Raw genomic sequence first — 10,595 nt, 5'->3', positions numbered from 1 at the left:
AGGTGTGAGTGAGTTTTGATCAACTGTTCCCAACTCACATGTTAAGTCTAGAGTCTGTTTTAGGATTTTGTCACGGAATAGCCAAAGGGGGAGATTGTAAGGTTGAATTTATTCAACCATCTAATTGGCTTTATTCCGTGCCAAATTTGCTTGTAATTCAGCATTTAGTAACCCTGTATTTAGGTGGGATTGTTGTAAGGGTAGTGAGTGAGATAGTGTGAAGATTGCTCAAGAGTGTGCAAGAAAACAGAGTGTCGCGGCTGGGACTCGCAGCTGGACTCGCGGCTTCAACCCGCCAGAAGATGCACACGTGCCAAGCATGCTGGAAGATGAACAGTCATGCTAGCTGGAGCACTACAGGACAAAACAGGACAACTGGCCATACGGTTAACTCGCGACTGGAACTCGCGACTTAGTCAAGTCGCGAGGTCAAGCCGCGAGCCACCCCTGTTTTGGAAAAACCTGACGTTTCGCATTCCACTCCACTTCAGTATAAATATCCTTTTAACCCACGATTGAAAGAGAGCTTCCAGAGAGAATTTTGAGAGAGAAACCCTAAAGAAAAACCAGATTGTTTTACCCACAATCTTTACCTTAGAGTCTCATCAAATTCCCTCACTCTCTTCCTCTCCATTGTCAAATCCTTGAGAGGCATTATACCAAACCTGGTTCTCACCATTATCATCTCTGTGAGACAGACGTTTGGAGTTCTGGGAAGCAGTTAGGAAGGAGCCAATATTCATTGGTTGATGCTACGGTGTAGTAGCGGAATCCGGAAAGCTAGAAAAGAAAAAGGTTCGGCGCAACCTCGTTGGAGCAAGAAGCTTGGAGGGCTTAGGTGCATTGGGTAGATTAGGCTTGGAGGGTCTATTGCTGTCCTTGTATCCCAACTGTATTTTCTAGTGGATTGATTACCGCTTGGAGGGCGGCGGAGAGGTTTTTCGCCGAGGTCTTCGGTTTCCTCTTCGATAACATATCTGGTGTTATCTCTGTGTTTGCATCTTCCTTCCTCTCTATCTCTGCCTTTACATTATCTGCTGTGGTTTATTTTGTTGTGGCTTAGATAGTTGTTTAATCAATTCCTTATTATAGCATATGTTAAGTTTCCGCACACTAGTTGTTTGACATATTGCTTAGGTTGGTTAAGTTGGTTTTTGGGGGTCTAAACGTTCAAAAGTGTTTTTGTACACGTTTTTGAACTTTCAAGCTTTGTGCTATATTGTTTCAATTATTCTTGTCATTTTATCCATGAAGATTGATTTTGCAGGAATTAAGTGGAAATTCCCAAAGTGTAACATGTTTTGTATTTTGTAAAAACGCTAATTATCATGAGACCTGCATTTCCCCCACTCCCGTTAATTATGTTACTTACTGGGCTTTAGCTCATCCCATTCTTACAAAGTAAGTGTAACATGTTTTGTGTTTTGTAAAAACGCTAATTATCATGAGACTTGCATTTCCCCCACTCCCATTAATTATGTTACCTACTGGGTTTTAGCTCATCCCATTCTTACAAAGTCTTATAGATTAATTAGCTATATCTCGAGAATGGATCTTGCCTTATTGGTGTTGATTGGAGTTTTATGCTGAATTGATAGACTTACATTATTAATGGTTGGTGATTTGATCTAGTTGTTTTAAGGGAGCAATAGTTAATTATATTGGAGGTTGGGCTCTTGAGGTTTGTTATCCCAAGAATTTTGTTGGGGTTGCATATTTTAGAGAACATTGGAGCTTTTTGTTAAATCTGTTAGGACATATGTGTTTTACTTGTTGGAAACATATGTTACTATTTTATGTAATTGGTTAATCCTTTGACAAAACGCACTTTACTTATAATTGGATAGATCTAAGATTTTTTTAATACTTCAAGAAATCTTGTTTCGAGATTAAGTGTTAAAGCCATGCAAGTATGTCTAAGATTCAAGTGTGAAAAGTGCTATTCATTAAAGCTCGACAACTAGCCATCTATCGAGCTTGAAGAGTTGTTCTGACCCCGTGGCTCGATAGCAGCTCGACAGATAAGGTATCTGTCGAGGTTTATGAAAAACATAATTTCAGATTTGTTTTTACTCTAATTCGTGATTATGTGTTTTGGTTTTCTTTTTTCACAACTCTAGACATATAAAAAGATTATTTTAAGGGCCGTCAAAGGTGACACAAGTTGCATAAGTGTTAAGCAAAGTTTGTTCAAGCAAATTGTGACCGGAAACAGTTTTGCCCTAGTTCATCTCTCTTGTGAAGAAGTTGCTGTGTTTGTACATTGTAGGGTTTTGTAACCAAGCATCTTCTTGATTTTCATCGTCTAGATGAACTGAAAAACTTTATAGCCAACAACTTTCTCTAGTTGGTTATTGAAGTCAAGTATTGGGATCCGTGCAATTGGTTAGTCACATATTGGGAGCCGTGCATTACAAGGAGAGATTGTCACTACAGAACAAGTCCAATTAGGTATTAGGTAAGGGTTCAACTATAAGTTGGTAGAAAGTACTGGGATTCCTTTACTTGTAATGGCTTGTTTTGATAATAGTGGATTCTCGAGAGTGGTGACCTTAAAATCACCCTATAGGGTTTTTGCCGTGTAGGTTTTCCCTATTCGTAAACAAATCATCGTGTCAATTTAATTTCCGCTGCATTTAGTTATTTGGTGATTTGTTTGTGCTACCATGTGCTTTGCATGTTAATTAACTTAATTAATTCACTCGGCTAAATTAATTGTTAATTTATCAAAAGGGGTCAATACGTTTTTGGCCTATCAAAATCATTTGGTGTTTGGAATAATTCATGTAAATTTTGGAGGCACATGATTTGTGGTTCATATTGTTTGTACATGTGTTATAGAGCTCTAACTTATTCAGTGGAGTGATTAATATGTTTATTTATTTTATCATATGGAAAAAAAAAAAAAATACCCCTATAGTTTCTCTTGAAGGTTTAGTTCTCATGCTTTGAACCCTTTAAGGTTTGGGGCGTGACAGTTTTGGTAGGGCCAACAAGGTGACCGTAGGAAAATTCACTTGGTGAGGTGGGAAGAATTGTGCAAGCCTAAGATTGAAGTTGGTATGGGTTTTAAGGATTTAGCTACTTTCAATGATGTTCTCCTAGCTAAGCAAGCTTGACATTTACTGCCTAATAAAGACTCGATTTTATAGAGTTCTTAAGACAAACATTTTCCCCAATTGCTCTATTTTGGAAGCCAAAGAAGGTTCTTCAGTTTCTTATATTTGGAGAAGTATTCTGAAGGGTAGAGATGTACTTAAAAAAGGAATACGGTGGAGGGTGGGAACTGGAGAAGATATTCTTCTGACTGACCCGTGGCTACCTTATAGGGATAAACTTCAGCTTCAACTCCCTTTATCTGAAGCTTTATCCACAGCTCGGGTTGTTGATCTCATTGATTTGACCACCAAGCAGTGGGATGTAACACAGATGGATAACTTGTTCTTGCTTCGTGAGGTTAGTTCTATTTTTTCCATTCCTCTCTACAAAAACCAGGTTCAATATACTATCATTCGACCTTTTAATCAATCGGGCCAATACCTTGTGAAATATGGATAAAGGTTTGGCTAAAAAGTGTTTGGAGCTGGATCAAAGAGAGGATATTTTCGGGTAAAGTGGAATGGAAGAAAATATGGAGTTTGAAAGTTCAGGGTGAGGTAAAGAATTTATTATGGCGGGCTTGCATAACTTCAATTCCATCTAAGCAGAATTTACTACGGAGGAAGGTCATCCTTGAAGACGTTTGTGATCATTGCCATCGATCCTCAGAAGACACCTTACATGCTCTTTGGAGTTCTCCTTGTCTTTCACCAATCTGGGATTCAGATTCTATGTGGAATTTTCGAAGCTCAACTTCTTTATCTCGGTTTGGGGACTAAGTCACATTTGTTATTGATAGAGGGAAGAATTTAGACCTCTTTGTGGAACTTGTTGCATACAAGTGATAGATCTTTCCCCATTGGTCAGGTGTTGCCTTCTGCAGTAGCTGCTTATGAAGATTAATTTTATTACACTTTGTCCAAGAGCTGTTCAAGATATTCCCCACAACCAGCCAGAGTCCGTTGGATTGCCCCGCCACAGTCACTATTCAAAGTTAATTTTGATGGTGCTATGTTTAAGGAAGACAGGAAGTCCAAGAGTTTTTTGAGCATGCTTATTATTTATTAGATGCAAGTTTTGACAAATCTAATATTTGATTACATTATCTTTGAATAATCTCATAGCTTGCAAAATTTCGAGATAATCAAACGGTTCAAATTATATATATACAATCATACTTGCTACACAATTTATTTATGGATTAAAGAAAGCACTATTAAGAGCTCCTCATCCTACAAGTGGGGTAAACTTATAAAGATATAAATTTCATAGATAACATGTATCATCTCAAAAGTGCGACTTAGTCTATGCCTTAACTCTGCCATCTCAAATTCATGGAATTGAAGGTAATTTATATGTTATGTTATGAGATTATTTTGAAACACCAATAAAGTAATATCTCTCAATTTCTTCTCTAATTTTATGGTAAGTACAATCTTAGTAAAATATCATGATCTAAATTATTCCTTTGTAAATTATGAATTGCAATTTATTTATTATTTTATGTTCTTAGGAACAACAAGATGACATCAAGTAATGCCCTAGATTCTCACATAACTTATCTCCACCAAAAAAAAAAAAAAAAAAAGGAAAAAAAGAAAAAAGAAAAAAGAAAAGAAGAAGAGCCTAGAATTTACTTTGAACAGAGCAAACCCGAAGGCTGGAAAACAAATAAATCTCAATGTGACTAAACTACTTGTACAAATGCTAAAATAGTATCTTATACATGTAACGAATTAAGGTGTCAAACATCAGAAAACAAGAAAAACTTGAGAAATTTATGTTTCAGTTCAGGAATTGAAAAAAAGAAAAAGAAACAAATGAAGCAATTTATCCAAAGGGGGAAAAAAAAATTCGAAGAAAGATATATCTCACCTAGGATTATTGATAATCTTACCAAGCATGGGTTTAGAAGCATTTACTGGTAAATTATCTGGATAACCCACCATGCTTGTACTTTCTGAAGAGTCGTAACAGATACTAGCCGTTACATTAGCTATAACATCATCAAAATTCCGGTCGGTCAAATATGCAGGCTTTGAAGTTATAGTGCTCACTTCGATATCTCCTAAAAGCATTGCCACCACACGCGACATTGATGGACGTAATATATGAGATGCTTGAGTGCACAAAAGAGGTACTCTTATCATTCGTTTTACTTCTTCCTCATTGAAGTCTGAGAATGTAGGGTCCACAAGATCAATTTCACGTTTGTTTTCGTACAGGTGCCAAGCCTGTAAAAAATATATCATGATTCATAAGTTCGCTGTTCGGTCAATGTTTCTTTTTTTAAAATCAAAATTGTTCAAAAACTAGGAAAAGAATCAAAATTTATCTTATCTTGGAGAAATGCGAGTATCATATATTATGATTTTAAGGAAGCGAAGTATGACCGAGCTTTAATGATTTGATTTGGGATTAGCAGAAGTATGCTCACTAGAAAACTCAAAAGTTCCATAAATTTTGGTTCGTTTAGATTTAGGAATGGAGTTGGGAAAAATAACTGAAGTTTTGTGTTTTGTTTAGATGTTTTATTTCTTTTGTGTGAAAACAATTCCGCAAACCTCAAATCAAATAAAAATCGATCATACTTGTCTTCTACTTGAAGTCGTAAAAAAAATGATAATGCAGGTTTCCAAGATAAGACATAATGATGGATGGATGCATTATGTGTAGCGATCCTGAAAATTTGCAAAACAGCAGGAATCAAGAAGATGGTGACAATCTGCGATATTAATTATAGAGAAATATTAGGAGGTCAGCAAATCTGAAAGATGACATCCCTTTGTTAACTCCAATTTGCCAACCAAGCAAGTACGTGTTTAGCGAAAGAGCATTAATGTTGATATTCTAGTTTTAGAAGTTCTATTGCAAAGATGATGCCTATTTTCAGAGTCAAAACATGGTATTTGGAAAGCAACGCATTCCGTCCAATTGATTGATTTGATTTTATTTATTTCCCTTATTAGTATTTTACCTTAAATACAAAAATACGAATAAGGGAAATAAATAAAATAAAACCATTCAATTGGTAAATACAAACCCTAGAGCACCTTTTGGATGGCATATGAGGGTGGTGTTCTGTATACAAATTTGAAGATTTTCCAAAATCTTTTGAATTTATAACTAGAGATTACGTGCAAACATCAGATTTAGATATAAAGCAAAGCTGTTGTAGTTAGTTAACTAGAGTTGCTAATCAAATCTTTGAGCGAAGATCTCGGATTCAAGAATAAGGGGGTTTGAATGCAATAGCCCATAATAGAAGAGTCCATGGTTTTGAAGTTATGTGTGGTCACACCTGTAAGTACTACAGGACTTAGCAATAGATTTAGGGTTAAGCCTATTGTACAAACTTCAATTCTATTAATGGATATGTTGCCTTGATTATTTTTTAGGTTAAATCCTCTTAGGTTTTTTTATTGTGAAACAACAGTTTCATTGATTTTCCTAGATCATCATTTATGGTGTCTTTTTTATCCGTGCTTGTTTGATATGTTAATCAATTTAATCATGAGCATAATTAATTAATTAATTATTTGGTTAATAGATGATTAATTTTGTGACAACCAAGGCCTAAAATTCTAACAAATTTCAATCTAAAATACAAAACGGTGCCATTTTTGGGTGCCTAAAAGAGCAATAGTAAGTACTAATGGAGACTGACAAGATACCTTGATTGAATAAATTTGAAACTTAGTAGATTCAGTTAAATGAAAGTAAAGTTAGAGACTTGAAATGAATTTTATTCAAACTTAAGAGTGCAATTTGTATTTTGCTAATTGTTTATTAAATTCCAAAATTTTTTATAAGACTAGAAAATTGAAAAACGTGTGATGACCTCTTGAAAAAAAAAAAAAATGTAAGTAGAAGTGCACAAACCCTCGATCCAACCCGACCTAATTCATGTGGGTTGGGTTGAGTTGACATCTAAACATGTGATGAGTTGGGTTGGGTTAGAAATTTCTCAATCCAACAAGGTTGGGTTGGGTTGAAAAACCCTCCAACATGAAATAAGCACACCCCTAGCTATGATCAACCCAAAACCCATAACCAAACAAAGGCAAATGCTACTAAAACTTTGCTACAGACCATGCATGCAATTAGATTAAAAAAAAAAAAAAAAAAAAAAAGAGTGTAAAAATCATATTTATGGAGCAAAATATGTTGTTCATACCCATTCAAGAAGATACATCTTTTCTTCTTCCAATGTTGAGTCAAAATTTGGCCTCCCGCTAATAATCTCTAGAGCAACAACACCAAATCCAAACACATCAACCTTCTCTGTAAGGTGTCCGCGCATGGCATACTCCGGTGCAAGATACCCACTATATTCAATAACAAATTATATGCACAATTTAGCCCCAACATAACAAGAAACAATAAATAAGAGAATACATAAGATTTCATTGTTCCAGAGAAGAAAAAAAAAAAAAAAAGGAAAATTTTTAAGCCTCATTAAGATAAAGGATCTTACAGTGTGCCTGCAACGCGGGTGCTTACATGGGTCATTTTATCGTCATAAAGTTTGGCCAAGCCAAAGTCAGATATTTTGGGGACAAGATCAGTGTCTAGCAAAATATTACTAGCCTTCACATCTCTATGTATAATTCGAAGTCGTGACTCTTCATGAAGATAAGCTAAACCTCTTGCGATTCCCAAGCATATATTGTAGCGTGTTGACAAGTTGTGATTCAAACTTTTTTGTCCTGAGTCATGCAAGCATGTAAAATTTAATCTACAAAATATAACGTGCACACACACACACAGAGATGAATACACATACTAAATAATGCTTGATCAAGGCTTCCATTCTCTAGATACTCATAAACAAGGAGTCGTTTATCTCCCTCAATGCAACATCCATGTAGTTTCACAAGGTTACGATGTTGAATAGCAGATAGAGTAGCAATCTCAGCTACAAACTGCCTCTCTCCATGAAGTGATGCTACAGATAGTTTCTTCACAGCAATGACTCTCCCATCAGTAAATTTTCCCTATTTAGTACAATGTTTCAAACAAATATGTTAAAGAGAATATTTAAAGAAATTAATCATTACTTATCAATCCACATAACCTATTAATCAAACATAAAAAATTAAAAAAAAAAATTAAAAAAAAAATAATTCCCTACAATCTACATAACAATGTTTTGCACGGAATTCTTAACTTTCCTAAAATCTCACTCTTTTATATCTTTTAAAATTACACAAAGGATAAGGCCTAGTTAGAAATAATATTATCACCATACAACAAGCAACTCCTCTACACGAAATATGGTAGATTGAAGTTGGCCAAGTTAGTTGCATAAAATAAAATCATTTTGAAGGATTTTCCTTGGACCCAATGAACCACACTTTCCCACCTTATTAGATGGCAACTCACTAAACAATAATTCAACAAGTATTTGCTTCCAAAACATTCTTGTGAAAGAGAACACAAAAAACACATGCTTATAAAAACTCACTTAACAATGGTTTACCACGTACTTGCCGCCAAAACATTCTTGTGGAAGAGAACACACAGACAAAAATCTTTCTACTCTCTATAATACTCCTAAGAAAGAGGCATAGTTATTGTGTGAAAGCATGTTCAAATATAATTTTGATGCAAGATTTGAGTGGGAACACTATTTATGGATTTATGAATGATCTCACAAACGAAAAAAAATTAAAAGAACACTAAGGATTTACTTGGGTTGGCAATTGCCTACTTCTACAAACCCCGAAAATACCGAAGAGCTCTCTCCCACGAAATTACAAGGCAAGAGAATTCTTATATTTCTTTGAACAAATTTGTTCCACTTGAACTCTTAGGAAAACAAGTGAAAAAGCTTTTTTGTGTAGTGTTTTGGCGGCCCTAGGGGGTACTAGCACCAACCAAACATTAATGCAAAGTCTCGTTATAACAAATATCTAGTTTGGCTTAAATTTGATAAAGCCTTACAAGCAAAACTTCTTCATATTTTTCCCTAAAACCCTTAAATGCTATGTCAAACTTCAAGTTTGTGCAAAGAAATTGGCTCAGTCATCAAGTATGTTGGATCATCTCTTGTCCTAATCTTCTGAAGACGAATCTCTCTCCCATCAACAGTTTTCACTAACAAAGTTGAAATGAACATCAATGTTCTTTGTTCGAGAGTGATGCAATTGGTTCTTCGCTATATAAATAGTACTGACCATAAATTATAAAAACAGTGCTCCTGATTAATATCAAAAAAATTTCAATCAAACCATGCAGCCAAAAAGCCTTCTTTGGCTTCTGTCACATCCATCAACCATATATTAAGCCTTAGGTTTACAATGCAACAATGGACAATGATGTCAACCTCCAAAAACAGACTTATCCACACCCAGAAGATTCTAGCATATGCTGCCATGCATTCACACGTCTAAATTAGCCTCAATGTGCCTAAATATGCCAACCACTTTTGGTCACTTGCCTTTACGCATTGATACCTTCTCAATTACACATACTAAACATGTGTCCTCCACACATGCTAGCATTTGATAGCTATTAGCTACTTATTTTGAACTCTCCTCAATTTTACATGTACATGTCTGAGTGAAGTTTCATATTAAATAATAATGAGAAGAAGAAGTAATTAATATAACATAATTGAGCTTAAAATCGTAGGCTTATAATGTTGTATATATAGGTATATACAAAATAGGTTGTAAAAAATATATAAAAGTTCCTATTAAAAGAAAATGTGCCTATTGAAGGGTCATATTCATTTTGGTAACCACTTTTCTCTCTTTTCACTTTTATAGAAAAGCAAGAAATCTTGTGGGTCTTCTCCAAAATTACTATTTGTAGAATCCAATAAACTTGGTTGTATTCTAGGGAGAAATTTGTAGTAATCTTTCAGCAACTCTTGTGTGGGGGAAAATATTGTCTAAGGATAGCATTCAATTGTGGCTTCAAGTTAATTAGAATTTTTCTTGTCTACTAAATCATTTTGTTCTTTCGTTATTAGTCTCTTAAATTCCCAACACACACCTTTTGGGTTATATGATTTTTCTATATACTATATTAACTATTCAATTGGGAAAAGAAGTTTCTCCAAGGTTTTATCTCCCAAACACTCAATCCTTAGACAATTTAGAGTAACATAGGTGTATGAAATTACAAAAATGAGGGCTTATTTGTGCGAATGGTGATGTGTATGGATGCATGTGTGTACAGTATAAATATAATGTAACTTTAAATAATTTAATAATTATGAAATAGAGATGTTTTGTTACATGTGTGTGTGTATTGTTATCACATTATAATAAAATTTTGTTTTAAAGTTTATTCAAGAAAAAAATAGTAAAGTTTTAATTTTTCAAATATTTGATTGGTTAAGTAGACATGTAGTATTCATTTTACGTAAGAATAAGTGTGGTTGTTTATGTCAATAATTAATACTGTGCCAATGAGTTGAGTTTTGTCATTTAATTTGAAATATTTTTATAAAAATAATGACAAATAAATAATGTCAACTGCATAAA

At 34.5% G+C, this 10,595-nt stretch overlaps 1 protein-coding gene across 5 annotated transcripts in view; it reads right to left on the bottom strand.

Moving 5' to 3' along the window:
* Positions 1–4,795: 4,795 nt before the first annotated feature.
* LOC126720673 (probable LRR receptor-like serine/threonine-protein kinase At1g56140) overlaps positions 4,796–10,595 on the bottom strand; it is a 96,446-nt gene continuing 90,646 nt past the window's right edge. For all 5 annotated transcript variants that reach the window (XM_050423416.1, XM_050423417.1, XM_050423419.1 and 2 more), the window contains 4 exons: positions 7,886–8,096; positions 7,577–7,808; positions 7,277–7,427; positions 4,796–5,333 (listed from right to left, as the gene is read on the bottom strand). In XM_050423416.1, the coding sequence (XP_050279373.1) occupies positions 4,971–5,333; positions 7,277–7,427; positions 7,577–7,808; positions 7,886–8,096 (957 nt within the window). In that variant the 3' untranslated portion in view covers positions 4,796–4,970. The remainder of the gene's footprint in view (positions 5,334–7,276; positions 7,428–7,576; positions 7,809–7,885; positions 8,097–10,595) is intronic.

Source organism: Quercus robur, chromosome 4, assembly GCF_932294415.1.
Source record: "Quercus robur chromosome 4, dhQueRobu3.1, whole genome shotgun sequence".
NCBI lineage: Eukaryota > Viridiplantae > Streptophyta > Magnoliopsida > Fagales > Fagaceae > Quercus > Quercus robur.
The sequence above is the reverse complement of the archived record's forward strand: the minus strand, read 5'-3'. Positions and strand labels throughout refer to the sequence as shown.